At 47.0% G+C, this 17199-nt stretch overlaps 2 protein-coding genes and 1 long non-coding RNA gene across 3 annotated transcripts in view; 2 read left to right on the forward strand and 1 right to left on the reverse strand.

Moving 5' to 3' along the window:
• Nucleotides 1-508: 508 nt before the first annotated feature.
• Nucleotides 509-2859, reverse strand: BRI3BP (BRI3 binding protein). Its single transcript, XM_079322387.1, has 3 exons — nt 2608-2859; nt 1751-1853; nt 509-1108 (listed from the first exon to the last, which is right to left on the reverse strand). Exons 1-3 carry the CDS (start codon nt 2815-2817, stop codon nt 690-692), a joined length of 732 nt encoding a protein of 243 aa, XP_079178513.1. The 5' UTR covers nt 2818-2859; the 3' UTR covers nt 509-689.
• Nucleotides 2860-3574: 715 nt separating this feature from the next.
• LOC306810052 lies at nt 3575-7196 on the forward strand. The gene is made up of 2 exons (XR_013776373.1): nt 3575-3902; nt 6868-7196. It is a non-coding gene; the product is annotated as an uncharacterized lncRNA (long non-coding RNA).
• An 807-nt stretch (nt 7197-8003) lies between these two features.
• The window catches only part of AACS (acetoacetyl-CoA synthetase), a 34825-nt gene continuing 25629 nt past the window's right edge, over nt 8004-17199 (forward strand). Inside the window, exons 1-4 of the mRNA XM_079322110.1 lie at nt 8004-8263; nt 11143-11246; nt 13958-14078; nt 16853-16966. Of these exons, the coding sequence (XP_079178236.1) occupies nt 8146-8263; nt 11143-11246; nt 13958-14078; nt 16853-16966 (457 nt within the window). The 5' untranslated portion in view covers nt 8004-8145. The remainder of the gene's footprint in view (nt 8264-11142; nt 11247-13957; nt 14079-16852; nt 16967-17199) is intronic.

Below are 17199 nucleotides of genomic sequence, written 5' to 3' on the forward strand. Positions count from 1 at the left end.
CACTAACAAATTCAAGTTCTCGGGATGGAATGCAATGGTAAAATGCCACACGTGCTCTTCCTCACACTGGACTGGCATTTAAGGACTTCAGATCTTCCTTCTCCCTCATTCCCCACCTCCTGTTAAAAGCTACGGTGTGAATTTTTTGGCCCGGATACCAGAAAATTCCTCATCTGATACTCTATGAAAGGCAACTTCAAGGCAATGAAATAAGCCAACAAAAACACGAAAACATTCACAACTCTGAAGAAAAAATATGGACCCACAGCAGTTACTTCTCAATGGAAGTGCTTGGTAGCTTGAGCTTTTTTTTTTTTTCTTTTTAACTGTTAAAGTGTCAAATTTGCATACGTTTAACTCAATTTCAATATCTGAAAGACTACTCAATTTGCTTTTATAAAAACATTACAAAAGATGTTTTTAAATGCTTGTAAAAGTAAGCGTTTATCTACTGAGAAAACTCTAGTACTGGATAAAACTCGGAATATACAGCTGAATTTTGTAAATGTTTTGTTTCTTTCTCCTAGAAGTCTAACGTGTTTAACCTAGATAAATTAGTCTCAGACATGATGAAAAGTTAGAACTTTGCACACTTTTTACCATGTGATGTTTTGTTGCTTTGTAACTTGGGGTGAGACAGTGCTTAGGAATTCCCGGAGCTGGTGTACGGTGGCGAGCAGGGACCCGGCTCATTGCTCGCTGCCCCTGTCCAGGTTCTCAATCACCCTGGAAAGGCGGATGTTCAGCAGTCTGATCTGACTATCCAGGTGATCCATCTTCTCCTCCAGGCTGCTGTTGCTGTTTCTCCTCCAGTAAAATCCCACCGGGCCCGTCATGAAGTAGACGGCCACGACGAAGCAGAGGGGCAGCACGGCGTGCTCCGGGTCGCCCTCGTACTTCTGCAGGATGTAGACGCACGACAGGGTGAACAGAGCCACCCTGGCGATCCAGAAGAAGCGGCCAAACAGCATGTGCAGCAGGTAAAAGAAGAATCCGAGGAAGAGAGATAAAAACCAATAGGCCAGTAAAATGGCACCGATCAGCAGGAGGGCGCGGGTGGGGTTGTTGGCAATCGCCGCTGGGCTGAAATAATGAGTCAGGTTGGAGGCTGGAAAACAAAGGGAAAAGGCACAGGATGTTAACGAGGGTGGGCACGGGGCAAAAAAAAAACAGCACAGTTCTGGAAGGGCAAAGCCCCACAGCAGTGGAGTCACGGCCATGCTTTCTAAAGCAAGGGGTAAAGCTGGTTCACCTATTTCTGGATGAACCTTCTTCAAATCACTGGCTCAGCTCCAATGATTCAACTGAATCCACTCCAGGAAAGGTGCTAAAGGCACTTTAAAGACAAACCACTGTAGAGCCCGAGGTCAAAATTCATACTGGGGCTACAGATGCTGCTTTGTAAAAACTACATTGTAAAGGTTCTCAACAGCATCTTCCCTTCCTCTAGTCCTCATTGATTTGCCTGCACTGTTCCTGGCTGTGTGAATCCATTTAATGATGACACCGAGGAACCAACCGTGACTTGCCATTCATTCTACACACACCCTGTAGATACAAACACAGAAATGGAATGCTGGGGCTCAGTCTTCTTGGTTGAAGATGCTAATAGGAAAATCGAAGCCGTGTGAAGCAGAGACACCACTGATGGATGTTTAAGCAGCATGATGAAATGTAATAGTTTTCCCATTTGCTTGTAAACACTGATACAGGCTGAGACAGTTCAAGGGTGAGCAGGCATCACACTTACCATCAATTCCAAGAACATCTAACAAATCAGTCCATATTCTCCAGAATGTGTCCATTAATACATCCACCCCATTCACAAACCTCTCTGTCAACCTTGAGAAAAACTGAGAAATAAAATTGAAAATTAAAAAAATCCTCAATTCCCAAAGTAACGCTTTGATACTTATTTGTCATGAGTAGAATTGTAATTCATTAAGCAAGAATTGCAGATTATTTTGCAGTCCCCACGGGAAAGATTGTAAATCTGATTTTTTTTGTTAACTCTGAGAATCACGAATATGCATTGCAATTATCGTTACTGTAGGTATTTTGGCACGTAAATCTACACGTTGGCAGGATTTTAAAATGCACTTTATTGGCTTCACTATCGTTTTGAAGTTTAGAGGAAACACTACTACCAACAACTAGTAAAGCAAGAATTCGTTTTATCAAGCAACTGAGAGACGTCCCCAGCATCACACGCCAATGTCCCAGGTGTACTCCGAGGTCAATTGGGCAGAATTTATAATTTCTCGCTGCTGCCCGAGAGCAGGACAGGGAAGGCACAGCTCGGACGGCGCCGGCAGCACAGGATGCTCCGCTCCGCAGACAGCCCGCGGCCCCGGCTGTCTCCCCCACCTCCAAGCACCTCCATTTCTGCATTTAGCCAATATTTCCCCCAGCCTGCTGCAAGCCTGGCCTCCCGCTTTCCTCCCCGCAGCAGCGCTCCGGCCGCTCCGCCGCCTCACAGCGGGGCGAGGCCGCCAGCAGCGAGCAGCACCGGGGGCGATGGGCCCGAGAGCCGCCCGTTCACCGAGGCGCACGGAGGAGACGCGAAGGAAGCGCGGGGAGATGGAGGGGAGGATGGGGGGGCCTCACCTTCTGCAGGGCCCTCACGTTGTCCTCGCCGAAGAGGCCGCTGACGCCCTGGTAGAGGCCGCTGGCGGCGCGGCGGAGGCTGTTCTGGCGATCGGCCCCGCGGCTCCGCGCGGCCTCAGCGCCGGGCCCCGCCGCGCCGAGCAGCAGCAGCAGCACCAGCAGCAGCAGCAGCAGCGGCCCCCGGAGCTGCACCCGCCGCGCCGCCGCCATGGCCGCCCGCCGCGCCCGCCGCCGCCGCAGCGCCGCCCGCCGGCCGCGCACCGCACCGCACCGCGCCGCACGGGCGGGGCTCCGCGGAAACGGCGGCGAAACGCCGGGATTGGGGGTGTGGAGGTAACGGTGAGGAGAGCGGGATCTGCCCCTCTGCTCCGCCCTAGACAGGCCGTGGGTTTGGGGAAATCACGGGAAAATCACTCGGGAAAGGCACGGAGATAACGTGAGGAGAGCGGGTTCTGCCCCTCTGCTGGCCCTGGGTTCGGGGAAATGGTGTGGCTCAGCCTAAGCCTGGTAGCTGAGTAGACATTTAGAATATCGACATCTCTGCTGTGGACTTTTTCCCAGTGTTAGCCTGGCCAAAGCACTTACTTTCACATTTAGCAGAACGGCCCAGACCTTCCAGCATTGTTTTCAATTTGGCCCTGGAAGGGTTGGGCTCAAATCCAGGAAGGTACTTAGGATTTGATTTCAGCAGGATATAGATGCTTTACATATTTATAAAGGGTGCTTTCATTTAAGATTTGCTGATCTCTCAATACCTGTGTGTAGTCTGAAGGCTCATCCTCTTCCACATCAGGCTGGTAAGTGATTACAGGTGTTTTTGAGGTTCTTACGAGTTTTCTGGTTATTCCTCAATTTCACATTGTGCTTATAGTCTGAACACACACTAAATGTCAGCTTCTGGGAATTTCTTGCATGTAAAGAGCCTCATGATACAAAAAAAAACCCTTGGTGATAATTAAATGTTGTTTTCTGTGCCTGGTATAATTTTTTTGTTTTTCTTCCAGTTGGCATGGCCTTCTCTGTGTCCCCTTGTGCTGTTCATGGTCCAAGGGGTCTTTTTTGTGCAAATCTGGGAACGTTCCTATTTCTCTGTGTGAATTCCAGTGGTGAAATCCCCTCAAAATCCCTTCTCCAAAGTGCCTGTTGTTTCTTTCCATCTGTTCTTCACAGAATTCCAGAGGCTTGTGATCCTGGCTGCCTTCTCAGGGCTGTCATTTGCACAAGGCCAGGATAATTTGGGAAACTTTCCTGGTATTTAATTGATGTCCTGACCTGTCTCAACGAGCCTATTTCAGGTATGTTTATCTCTCCAAATGCCCAGCTCTTATGAAATTACCAGTGGTATTTCACCCTCCTTGTTTAAATAAACGAAATAGTGTCTGCTCAAAGAATACATTGCATCATGGCATGGAACACAGATCTCAGCCACACTGAAATTCTTGGTGAGGAGAGCTGGGAGGTTTCTGGAAAGGTTCTTTGGTGAGGGTCTGACTGTACAGAGGAAGCATGAGTGATTTCTGTTTCCTCATCTGCACCAAAAACTCTGCAAGTTGTCTTACTCAGAGACAGGGATTTAACAACAATTTGAACACTGTTTAGAAAAGTGAGCTTCTAGGTGTCTGAGTTTTAGCAGATAACAGGGTTCTCTCTTTTAAAATCATCATTATGCTCAGAAAAGTGGCATGGCCCTAAAGAAAGCCAGCTGATGTTACCATGGACCAGATCTTAACCTCACTGACCCTTAAATTTCTGCCTTTGCTTCATCTCACAGCCTCAGCCTGGCATAACTGATCTCTTTATGACCATTTGTCATTTTAGGCCTTTTTTCCTTAATGTCCTCCCCATGAGATTTTTCTAGGAATGTGTCACTGTTTGTTTTCTTCTTTTTATCTCCCCTTTTCCTTTGATTTCTTTCTCCCTTTCCGAAAATGCCTTTGATTCTGGTTGCTCCTGACACCACGTAGAGGTTGCAGAGATCATGGACATCAAATGAAACAGATATTTCTTATTCTTATCCAGACTCATTAACCAGCTGGCCGATGTTCTGAATATAGGATCTTTTAAAAAACTTTCCAAAATCTTTAAATTTCCTAATCCAGTTGTTGGTTCAATGGATCATGGTCAGGCCTCAGCGTATTGCAGAGATCACCCTGAGGTATTATTACAAAACTTTTATCTCATAGATCCAGGCATTTCATCAGTCAATTTAGTCTTACAGGTGACTCCAGGTTACCTCAGAGCTCACAGTGCCATCAGCAGCATTATTGCTGCTCATCAGCTCTGTGGCATCTTTTGAACAGCCCCTTAATCTAATCTGAGGCAGAAAACACGATTTCATTTCTACCCTATTATTGCTATTAGCAGGCGTAAGGCAGGGCTTAAAAAGATTTGAAAATGGACAATTCCAGTTAATCTTGTTCAGGCTATTTTCCTCTGGCTATCCTAATCTAGTCTCCAGACTAATTGTAATAGTCACTGCAGTCCTCTTAATGCCTATTTTCTCATTAAATATTTAATTTTCCTTCTTTTGCTTGCCATTTTTTTCAAAGTCGCTTCTGAAAGAGGGAAAAACTGGTTTGGATAAGGGAAAACTGGAAGGTGGGGGACATGGATGCATAATCCCCTCTTAAATAAGGATACTGCTGCTAATAAGTGAGAAAGTGCTATCAAGCTTTCCTAAAAGTTCATTTTTATCAGCAAATCCATCATACCCCTTCCTCCCTGAGCTCTAACTGGGTCAGTCCTTTCTAAATTACAACTTTTTCAGCTCAGCGAGAGGATTTTTGGGTCCCTTCTCTGGTGATTTAGCTGCTCATTTTCTTTATAGGAGTACAGGTTGCTTTGGGTGCTAGAAAGTGGCAGTTTTAGGAGGAAACACTTCGCAGAAAGGGTGTTTTAGTCTTATAACCCTTTAGAATGTGTTTTAGTCCTTGGCCATTAGAGGGGCGCTCAGGAAGGTGTGGGTTGACCGGCCCTGGAGGTGTTTAAGGAAAGGTTGCACGAGGCGCTCAGTGCCATGGCAGGGCGGTGTTGAGTCATAGGTTGGGATCGATGATCTCAGACGTCTTTTCCAGCCGAATTGGCTCAGCGATTCTGTGGTTTTTATCCTAAAACGGGCAATTTCGGCATCGCCTCGGCGCTGAGGGGAGTCCCGGAGGGACCCCCGCCCCTCCCGCCGATGCATGAGAGCGCTCCTGTGATTGGGCACACCTCCCCCTGCTGCGGCCGCTCATTGGCCGGCAGGGAGAGAGGCTGGAGAAAGCTCTGCTGCGATTGGTCCGTGCCGCCGTCGGCTCTTCCCCCGCCGGGCCAGCCGCGAGGAGAGCGGGCTCTGGGCTGATGTGGGGCCAGGCGCGCCTCAGCCAATCAGGAGCGGCGGCGCGCGGCCGCCGTGCCCCGCGCGGGATCCGTCCGCAGCGCGGGCCCGCCCGGCCTGAGGGGCGCGGCGGCGGGCGGGGCTCGGGGTCACGGCAGCGCTCCGGGGGAAAGGAAAGGAAAGGAAAGGCTGCTGTGATTACCGGCCTGCGAGCCGCCACCGCCGTGCCAACCGGAGCAGAGCCCTCAGTGCCGTCACACCTTTGCTTAAACACCGCCAGGGCCGTGATTCCACTACCTCCCGGGGAAGTGCATTTCAGTATCTATTACTCTTTCTGGGAATAAATTCTTCTCGATGTCCAACCTAAACCTGTCCTGGTGCAGTTTAAGGCTCTGTCATCATGTCCTCTGTTCCCTGTTCCCAGAGCCCGATCACCCGGTTGTCCCCTCTTGTCAGGGAGCTGTGCAGAGGCAGAAGGGCCCCCTGAGCCTCCTTTTCTCCCCTTTCCCAGCTCCCTCAGACCCTTCCCCAGCTCCATCCCCTTCTCTGGACTCCCCCCAGCCCCTCAATGTCCTTCCTGAACAGAGAGGCCCAGCACTGGGCACAGGACTGGTGCTGCGGCCTCCCCTCTGAGCTGTGACCCCCTTGGCACATGGGGTGGCCTCAATAAAAATGAGAGATTACTGCTTTGCTTCCACTCCTGCAAAGAGCTCTGCAACCACAGAAGGCATCCAGCAGGTGTGTGCTCAGGTGTGATTCTGCACCTGTCCCAAATCTCACCCCAGAGCAGGGCAGGCTGTTCATCCCCAGGGTAAATGGTGCGAGGGCTCTGAGGCAAACCCCTCCTGCCCCTTTTGGGTTGTGAAGGTGTTCATGGCACTAACAGAGCATTAACCTGCGTGGGTACATCACTGGCACACCAATATAAATTCTCTCTGGCACAGATTGCAGGAAGATGGATTCTCCAGGCAGTTTCGCCACCACAGGCTGCGGATCCCAAGCCCATTGAACCCTCCTGGACCTGACACTGGAGCTGCTGTCCTGCCTCCTCCCTTATCTGTGTGCTTGGCAGGTGTCTGCCCATGGATTTCACACTTCCACTGACCTCTGAGCGCTGCCAAAGCCAGGGAGGCACATCGGGCAGATAACGTGTCCCCAGTGTCCCCATTCCACCTCCCCGAGTCCCTTAAGCTCTGGGGAGAGTTACTTAAAAATACACCAGATTTCAGGTCTGTCTCAAGGCAAATAAAAATTCTGCAGTGTTTAAATCACATTTCCATGGCCTTCATATTTAATAAAGGAGTTTTATTCTTGTAGTACAAAAATCTAAATGACACATAGAGCAAGTATACTATCTACTACACATATGTTACTTTCATATACAGTATGCCTGCATAATTTCCCATCAAATTCCCATTTTGGAGGTCTCTATGAATCAGAAGCAAACCCATGACCTTGAAAATAAGTTACATAAGCAGCACGGATACACCGTGAATCGTGGAGTCGTTTAGGTTCTAGAAGACCCTTAAAGATCACGGACTAGCACTGAATTGCTCGTTGTTAAATGCTTTATTAACCACCAATTCCCGCTCTCGATGGTGACTAGCAGAGCCCACATTCAGAAAGCAGAGCAGCAATAGCAAGTTTTAATCCAAGGTGCAAGCCGTGTAGGCTGGAGCGTTACACAAGCGCAGCCGGGATGGCGAGGCCACGGAAGAAACGCGTTTCTTGCCTCATTTTTGGGTCAAAGACACTTGTTGGTACTTCTTGGGGGAAAAAAATTAAACGAACAGAGCGGCGGTGATTTTGTAGAGATGCGGTGAAGCGCGAAGCGATGGCTCCCGCCGGTGCCGACGCGGTGTCTGGTGACCTTTAGAGGTGACAGGGACGGCGCTGGCGCTCTCGGGTGTCCGCTGCCCCATTCATCCCGCACCGCCCGCGCCCTCCCGGTGCCCCCGGCGCTGCCCCCCGGGCCGTCCCCGCCCATCCCCGGCCCGTCCCCGCTGTCCCCGCCGCCCCTCGGCGGGCGGGGCGGGCCGCGCCGCCCCGCACTTTTCTCCGCGGCGGAAGGTTACGGAGCGATGCGTTCCTCGGCACCTTTAAAGCGTGCGCACGGAGGAGGGGCCGCAGTCAGCGCCGGGGCGCGGCGGGAGCGGTGCGGGTCCGGCTTCTGAGGGTGCCTGCGGGTCGGACGGTGCTCGCTTCGCTCCACTGCCGCCGCCATGTCCCGCGAGCCCGAGATCATGGAGTCGCAGGTGATGTGGGAGCCTGACACGAAGCGCAACACCCACATGGACCGGTTCCGCGCCGCCGTGGCCAGCAGCTGTGGGATCCGCCTGGGTGAGCGCTGGGCGGGGGCAGGCTCGGGCTGCGGGGGCCCGCGGGCGGTGCCTCCCCGGGGTGGTTTCCCCGCGAGGCCCATCCGTGTGTGCCCGGGCCCCTCCCGGGGCAGGGGGACGCGGAGCTGCGGGCGGGATGCTCGGCTTGGAGCCTGAGCCAGAGGCCTGCGGGGCAGCATCCGCTGTGTGCGGGTATGTCCCGATGGGAAAGGCAAGCAGCCTGCCTGCCCAGGCGCCGGGGTGCGGGCACCGGAGTGAATGGGTGTTTGAAAGGGATGCGGGATCGCTGTCGCCATGGCTGAGGGGAGTGGAAGCCTTAGCGTGATACTTCGACGGCACAGGCGTGTCAGGGGGGCGTTATGGTCATGCTCATGTTTCATTATGGAGTGTATGTGTCTTGTGATATTCAGGCGTGCTGGGAGGTGAATGGTGATGTATAAGCTTGTTCAGTGGTGGAGGGGTTAAGGGGGTTTTACTGTGAATCTGCCACAGCTCTTGAGTTGTAATCCCTGCTTTGTGCTTGTTCAGAAATACCTGTGTGGCTCTTTGACTTGGAGACAACCTGTTTCCTCTGATGTGAGGCCTGCTTTGAGCAGGGCTTTGGTGTCCAGGGGAGTCTCTAACTCAGCGTTGTGTTTCCATACCTGCTGGCTGTATGTCGTGTCTCCAGGCTGTCAGGAGTCTGTGGTGCTCTGTGGGCTCAGCTGCATCATGGGCTGGGTAAAACCTCAGTGCATGTAGAGGTCAAACCCTTCAGTTCTGACTAGCTCATTTAATATCATTCTCACTATGTATTTGGGGGCCCAAGCTGCTTGTGCAGCTTTCCTGTAATCATTTGTGTGATGGAGGATGAGAGCAGTAGTGTTGGCAGGTGTCTTGGAGCTCTGTCAGCCCGGGGTGGGTGTCAGTGGTGTGAGCAGACACGTTCTGGGGTGCTGGCAGTGTCAGGAAACATTTCCTTGCCTTGATTACTGAGTGGGTAAGCCAGGTCATTATTTTGACTGCTGCTGATTTCCCACTGGCATCCAGGTGTGTAGTGTCTTTCCTGCTGGATGGGAAGCAAGGTAACCCAGGCTTTAGGCAGCTCCTGAGTGGAATGCTGTAACTGGTACACATATGACCTAAAGCAAATGCAGTTTCAGATGAGCTGCCTGTGTTTGTGGCTGAAATAACCAGAACTCTTTTCATCCCACTTGGAAGTGGCTTTCTCTAGTGGAAAGTGGATTCTTGTGTACATCTAGAAGCCTTTGTCAGCTTCCATTAGGTTTGCACTGATGCTTAATGGTGTGAGTGCTATTCACAACAAAGAATAGATGCTCTCCAACATCAAGATGTGAACTCTGAGGAGAGCTGAGGGCACTATAGGCCCTTAGACAATGGCTTTGCTGGGCCCTGGAAATGTGCCAACAAAATGCAGTGTTTGATTCTTGAGTAACAGACCTATGCCCTGAAGGACTTGCATGCTGAAGCTTATTTAGAACAAACTGTATAGACAAACCACAACAAACTTTTTGTGCTGTAAAAAAAAAAATCTATAGTGACCTGTAGCTTCTTGCATGTATCAAATGATTTGGAGCAGGTGGTACCGTTGGATTTTGAAGGAGGAGATGGAAGCTTGAATTCTTCTTGTGTCAGGTCTTATCTCTGTGTGGAGTAGAGCATAGTGCTGAGTAACTTTGGAGTGGAAAAGGCTGGGATTTGGGCAATGTGCAGATAAAATCTGTATTATGGAGAAGTCTGCCTTGTCTATCAGTAATACTTAGGGGATAATCTCACTTGGACAGAAAGGATGGATGTGGCAGGGACAGACTGGATGGGGAAACAGTTAAGCAGTGGCTAAGTGTGAGTAACAGTGCAGAGATAGTTTTGAATGCTGTTCTTTTAAAAAGCTGGAAGATGTCTTCCTTGTAGAAAAGGGTTTCTAAAGATGACTTTTGCAGCAATTGGCTGGATAGTAGATTGAAAGACCAGAGATAATTGGTGAAAATGCCTTTGAGTGGTTTAGCTGAAAGCATTGCATAGGGAGCAGTTGGCAGAGCAGGAAACTTACTGTCACTGATGGCAGAAATATTTAATTGGCTGCTGGCACAGCTTCAGATATTGTGGACACGATGAGGAAATGTCACTTCCAAGCTTGGGATGAGGAATTGGCTTCAGTTATTCATACCTAAGACTGTTCTACACTGAATTGCAGCATTTAGTTTGAATTGTGAGGTTTGTTATGCCTGCTTCAGGTTATTCCATGTCTCACGATCAGGTAAGAATTAAACTCCTTATTTTCTGTGTTTTTAATGGCAGGTCATGATTTCAATATCTAGCTAGTGAACATCTTGTTTGACTTCATTCATGTTGTTCCAGCATGGCACGATGAGCTGCAGTCTGTCAGACCTCATATTCACTAAAAATTAGCTGTGCTTCCTGTGGCAGTGATGTTGATAGCAGGGTTTGATAATGAGTGCCTCTAATCTCTGTGTCCCTTTGGCCTCAGACTGAGACCTTACAGCAAATGTCCCTTGTCAGGAAGCTCTGTTTATCTTCTGCTGTGTGAAAGGATCATGGTGATAGATAGGAAGTGTCAACAAGCAGGGCTTGTTTAATCTTCAGTTGCCCTGGTGGCAGGGGAGTGTGTGTAGGTATTGCAGGGAGTTACTAGAAAAGGTCACTGTCTGTGCTTGGCTCATGTCACAGGTGAAGTGATGCCAGGTGTCCAGGTAAGTTCTACAGTCACTTGCTTTGAGCAGGAATTATCTATTCTGTGATCAGATTTATCTTCCTGATTGTTTTAGGCACACATTTTCTTTATCCAGGCTATCCCTAGTTGTAGTTTGTGTGGATCCCTGTATGCTCTGCATGCTGCTGACACACATTTCTTCCTTCCAGCCAACTATGATGATTTATACCAGTGGTCAGTGGAGTCCTACTCAGACTTCTGGGCAGAGTTCTGGAAGTTCAGTAACATTGTCTGCTCTCGCCTCTACGATGAGGTAAGTTCAGTGCTTATCTTGCAGCAAGTGCAACACAAAGGGGAAATAAACCCATGTTACAATCAGGCTTTTGACCTCTTCTTAGAACTCTGGCAGGTGATAAGAGGAATTGATCTAGTTCTGAGTTTCCTGGTGTGGTTCTGTTGCTGGTACACTTCAGGACAGTGAAACCCTTGGGTTCTGTTGTGCTGTAGTGTCCTTGTGGCCATGTGCTCTTGCACACCTTGTCACTCCTGGCACTGCCTGCTGCCTTAGGACTGTGCTGCTGGAATATCATCCTGGTTTGGTAAATGCTAGCATTCTCTCAAGTTCATGTTTATTTTCCCTGAGTCAGCTTACCTGACAAGCACACCTGTTACACTCTGGCTTTGCAGAGCTGGTTATGGAAGCTCTGCAGTCAGGTGTGGGCTTGAAATATCTCTGAGGGAATGGAGGGGGTGGAACACCAGACAGTGCCACAGAGTTCCTTTGGAAAAGAGGTGACTCTTGCAATGGAGCCCTTGGACAGCCCTGGTGTGGGGTATCAACATCACCCTGTGCTTTTCCATCTGAGGGAGGTGTTGGGCTAATTACTTGAAAAGCTTCATACAGCAAAACCTTCCTGGGATTTAGTGGGGAGGACTGGACTTGCCTTAATGCCTGGAGTCCATCTGTTCTGGTGACTTTGTGTTGACTTTTCCTGTTCTGATTTCTGTACTGCTAGGGTAGATCAAGTGATTCTTCCTGCATGTGTCTGTGTGCTCAGGTGTCTTATTTAATGTCTTATTTCACCCTTCAGGAGAGTGAATGCAGAGTGTAAGAGCTAGCCTGCTTTGAAGTGTGTGGTCTGAGCACTATAAATTTAATTTTACATTTTCTGGAGGTGCTAGCTCAATCTCTGTAAACTGTCAGAGTAACTGAGCTGGTCTGTGGTAGCTAGAGGGCTGAAAAACTTGATTTGAAGTGTCTTACAGCTTAATCCCAGCTGTCTGCTGGAAGTAAACATAATATTTTGAGGTAAATAAAATTTTTAATGAAATAGAGTTGACTCTTTTATTCCCAAGCAGTGAAACAGCTTCTACTTACACAGGTCATTCTAAGAAAAGCAGTAAAACCTTGTGTACAGAGAATAAAAGCAGCCAGGATTTCATTTAATCCTAGTAAAGGTTTTAAGTATGTGATGTGTAGCAGTTGACATCTGTGTGACATGAGCAGAGGCACTTCAGTGTGCCATTGGAATGTCAGCTTACAAACAGCTGTTTTCAAATGAGGGATGGCTGTGAATTTCTCCTTTTGCTGTGAGAAGCACCTGACACCCTCTGTGGAGAGGCCTCTAAGGGAGGGATCAGGTTGTTCATCTAACAAAGATTGAGCATAACTAGGAGCCACAGGTGTTACCTGGGGGGGAAATTATGGAGTGTGACTCCAGTTCCTTTGCTAGTGCTCTTACAAGCTCTCTGAAGCATTTTTTCCAGTTCAGAAAAAACACTTATGTTGGATCTTGTCCTGGAAAATGTTGAAAACATTCAGCTTGCTTTTCTTCAAGCTGAGGAAATCAGAAATGAGTCAGTTTTAGGAGCAGCTTTTAATTGCTGCAGTAATGTATGTTAGTATAAAAATCACTTGTGCAGCCTGAGTTGATAAAGTATAAATGTTATAACTCAGTTCTTGCCAATTGTTAGGAGCAAAGAAATCTAAGCTCCTTTTTTTTAGAAACTACATTTGTGCACTTCCACATGAGTTTTAAGTTAAAAGTTAATTTTAAGATTGCCTCCAGTAATACATACACTGCTCTCAAAGCACAGAACCATTGGGTTTTCTGGAATGGGATGTATTTTGAGGCTTGCTTGGCTTTCAGAGGAGCCTTTCACTTGGGCTGAAGGAAAGCTGCTTCTGTAATGGATGTGCAACCCATGAGAGAGAACCTGAGGGTATTTCAAAAACACAGCTATAAAATGAAGTTTCTGTTTAAAGATTCCCAGAGAAATGTGCTGCTGAGCAGCTGAATCAGTGAGCAGAGGGACATTTTGCAAGGAATTTAGACCCCTGGCTAATGCTAAGGGGCTCTTTACCTATCAGTGTTATTAAACTTGCAAAGTTTAATACTTTGAGATTTAATTAGTTCAAGATGTGGGAAGATATTCCAGCTGACTATATTTTTGATTTTTCATTGCATTTTTCAATTCTTAGCATGTCTTAGTCCTAAGTGGGGAGTTCCTTAATACAGCTTTATTAGGTTGTTGGATCCTGTTAATCCTAAAACATTGAGAACTTGAATGACAAGCTGGAATTCTTCAATTCCATTGGACTATACAATTAATATTTTTGTATTACCATTGTGTGAGCTCCTGGGGGAGAGTGGATGTTCCTTTGCACAGAGTTCAGATGTGCTGCAGCTCAGCCCCTGTTTGGGCTGTTCAGGGACAAACCCCCAGTGTTCTGAGGGATCTCTGGGTGTTGTCACAATGTTTGGTCCAAAGGTACAACTGCCAGCAAGGAACTTTCCCTGGTTTGGTTGTGATGACGTCTTAGCTTGTGACAATTGACAAATAATTAAACTTTCCAGGCCTCTAATTGCAGGATCAGTGTCTGTTTGCCATCTGCAAGCTGGGAGAAATGATTCTTGCCTAATAAAGTCTGCAAAGAGCTGGGAGGTGACGAGCTGACTTCTGTGCAACTGTGAAAAAGCAATTGTTACAGTCGCCCTGGAATGAAAGCTGTGTTTCTTTCAGGTGGTGGATACATCCAAAAGCATCGCAGATGTTCCCGAGTGGTTCAAGGGCAGCCGTCTGAACTATGCAGAGAATCTCCTGAAGCACAAGGACAATGACAAGATTGCACTGTATGCAGCAAGTAAGGAGAATTAAAGCTTTCTGTTTCTTTGCTCACAGGGCTAGGCCTTATGGAACATGGAAATAAATTGGTTTGGATGAGGAGAAAAATGGTGATCAAGTCAGTAACACTGCACAATCTGTGATACAGCTCTGCAAAAAAAAAAAAAAAACCCAAAAAACAGCAGTACATGCTCTGGAAATATAGATCTGGAAAACCCTTTGCAAGTTAGATTGTTTTGCTCAACTGGAGGTCATGCTGTGTTTAGCATCAGTCAGTATTTGAGGTATTATTTCACATTTGTCATGAACACTCACCTACTTGTCTCCAGGAAGTATTTTGGCACTGTAGCTTGATAATGTCCTTCCACTTTCTTCCAATGCTTTTTATTTTGGGAATACTGAGAACCACATGGGGTTTAGGCAGAAATTAGCTCTGCTTTTGGCTCCACAGAAACAACAGTTATGTGCCTGGAAGTCTTGGAAATTTACTTTTCTGAAGCACTAAATCTCAGTCTTAATTTTTATTGCACTGAAGATTTGAGCCTAGTAAAATCTGTGTACACCCCTAAGGAGAGAAAGGACTTTTCTTTCTTGTCTGCTGACTTTGGTAACTTTAAGAACCAGTTCTAATCTCTATTTGGAGGGATTATCTTTTGTGCAGTTGTGTGAGGAGGCAGGGAGCTGCCTTTGGGGCTTCCCTTCTGCTGGACCTAATCCTTATCATGGGACTGACCAAGCAGTGATGCCTCTTAATGGCTTATCAATGAACAATGAAACCTTGCAGCTCCTTAGAAAAAAATGGTGCAGAACTCTGCATTGATTGTGTAGGTGTTAAAAATCTTAGCTTCTGATTTTTAGCTACATGGGAATCAGTTTTTGAGTTTAAAATAGCTTGTTTTTAAACAGCTGTCTGAGACAACAGTCACATTGTGCATTGTTGGAGAAATAGTCACCAGTTTTATTTCACTAGTCAGGGGTATTGAAAGATTTCTCTGATCTCATATATTTAACCAGTTCAGAGAGAATGGTGAAATCTGTGACCCAGTTTTGGAGTAAGAATTGATCTGGTGGCAATGAGACTTGTAACCAAAAGGCTTTAAAGTAATACTGGGTATCACTTTGAGATCATTAGAAAAGCATCTTATCTATTATTTAGTGGAGAGAGTCAGTGTAGTTGTGTACATCTTGTGGAGCACCTGAAAGCCAAATATTGATTAATAAGTCAGCTGTAAATGTATGTAGAATTGATGTGATTGATTTGTTAATGTTTAGCTTTGAACATCCAACTTGAGGTGGAGTTAAATATTGTCAGTTCAAATTATCACAGGAATTATTAACAATTCAGTGAATTGCTTGGTTTGACATGTGATTACATTGCTCTGTAGGTCTTTTTGTCAGGAAGTCTTGGTGTATCAGACTATTTTGTCACATAATCACAGGTGGGGAGAGCCAAAGGAGCAAAGTTATTTCCTAGCTGATTATTGCATGGATACTAGAATGAACAATTGGCTCCTCTGTGGTGAACAGACTTCACCTGCATTTCTTTCCTGACCTTCTGCTGTGTTTAATCTTCTTAAGGCCTCTTAAGTCAGAGTATTTTTTGGTAACTCCCTGCTGCTAGGTCAGAGTGGTGGTTTGGGGGCCTGGGTCAGGTTTGTGCTCATTGGAGCTGTGTGGATGTCACAGGGCATAGGAATCTAAATGTAACTTTCCTAAACAATTTCACTTGTCACTGGTTCCCATGGTGAATCTTTTTTGTGATTCCCTTCTCCTGGGGCTTTAATCATGGACCAAGATCAGTGTCTCATTTCCTGTTGTTCTGTGGGAACCCAGGCTCTGTTGGCAGTCCCTGCTCAGTTTCTGAACTTCATGTAACAGGGACTTGGGTTATTTTGCATCATGACCTGTTCCCTTGCTCTGTGCAAGTCCAGATTTATTGGTGTAAAGGCAAAAGATGAAAAAATACCATTCCCTGCTTGAGGCAATCAGGCTGAGGGCTGCTGTTCTGCAATTTGCAGGGTGAGCAGCTCTCCTCTCCTGTGGCATCCTTGGTGTGTGTTCATGAGCAGTGCAGGACAGGGAGTAGCACAGGCCACACGTTTGCAGCACTGAGGAAGTGCAGGGAGGGACTCTGAGGTGACAGATTTTCACTTTCATAAACATTTAGGTTGGTTTGTTTTGTTTCATGAGTGATTTATGAGCAGCTTATGTAACAGCTGACACTCAGTACAATGGGGAGAGCACCCTGCAGGTCCTTTCAGAGGTGAGTGGAGCCCAGTTTGGTTTGTTTGCTTTGTGCTGCATTGACCAAGGCAGATGTTCCAAAAGCACAGAGTCAGGCCTGGATGTGCATGATTTTCTAGTCACTGACTTGCTGTAATAAAATCTCAATGTGGCAGCTTGTGCTGCTTCCTAGACCTGATGAGAAAACTGAGCAAAAAGGGAAAATGAGGTTTTATTATGTTGGAAATTACCCTTGGTGAGAGCAATCTATGCACCATGAATCCTCCTTGAGAGCACACCTTTCTCCAGTGAATAGTTTGTTTCTACAGATGTGTTTATCTTTAGAAATGTCCTTATGCCTTCTGAACAAATGCCACTGATTAATAATTGATTCCCATTAAAAAGAAGTGGTTTTGGTGCAGCACAAGAGGAACTTCAGAAGCAAAAATATAAATATTAGTGGAAGCTGTTCTCATAGAATTGCTTTCTGTCCTTCTAGGATTAGTTGTTTGTACTAGACTCATTGCAATGCTTGATTTCTGACTGATTGCTTTAATTTTCTTTCCTCAGGGGAAGGCAAAGAAGAAATAGTGAAAGTTACTTTTGAAGAACTGAGACAAGCTGTAGCTCTGTATGCTGCAGCCATGAGGAAGATGGGAGTAAAAGTAGGAGACAGAGTTGTGGGTGAGTAATTATGGGACAAGAAGTGGAATTATTTTTTTTAAATGTGCAAGTGAGTAGTCAGTTATAGAAACATGACTGTGAAATAGTGTTTCACAGAAAATTTCACATAAACATTCTAAAGAAAAGGCTCTTGTGCTGCTGTGTTTACATTTCTAGGAAATGCATTTCTAGAGGGAAGGAACCTACAGGTTCTCTAGCAATGAAGGGGGAAGGAAAATGCTTCATTCAGCAAA

Source organism: Erithacus rubecula (genome assembly GCF_903797595.1).
Source record: "Erithacus rubecula genome assembly, chromosome: 19".
NCBI lineage: Eukaryota > Metazoa > Chordata > Aves > Passeriformes > Muscicapidae > Erithacus > Erithacus rubecula.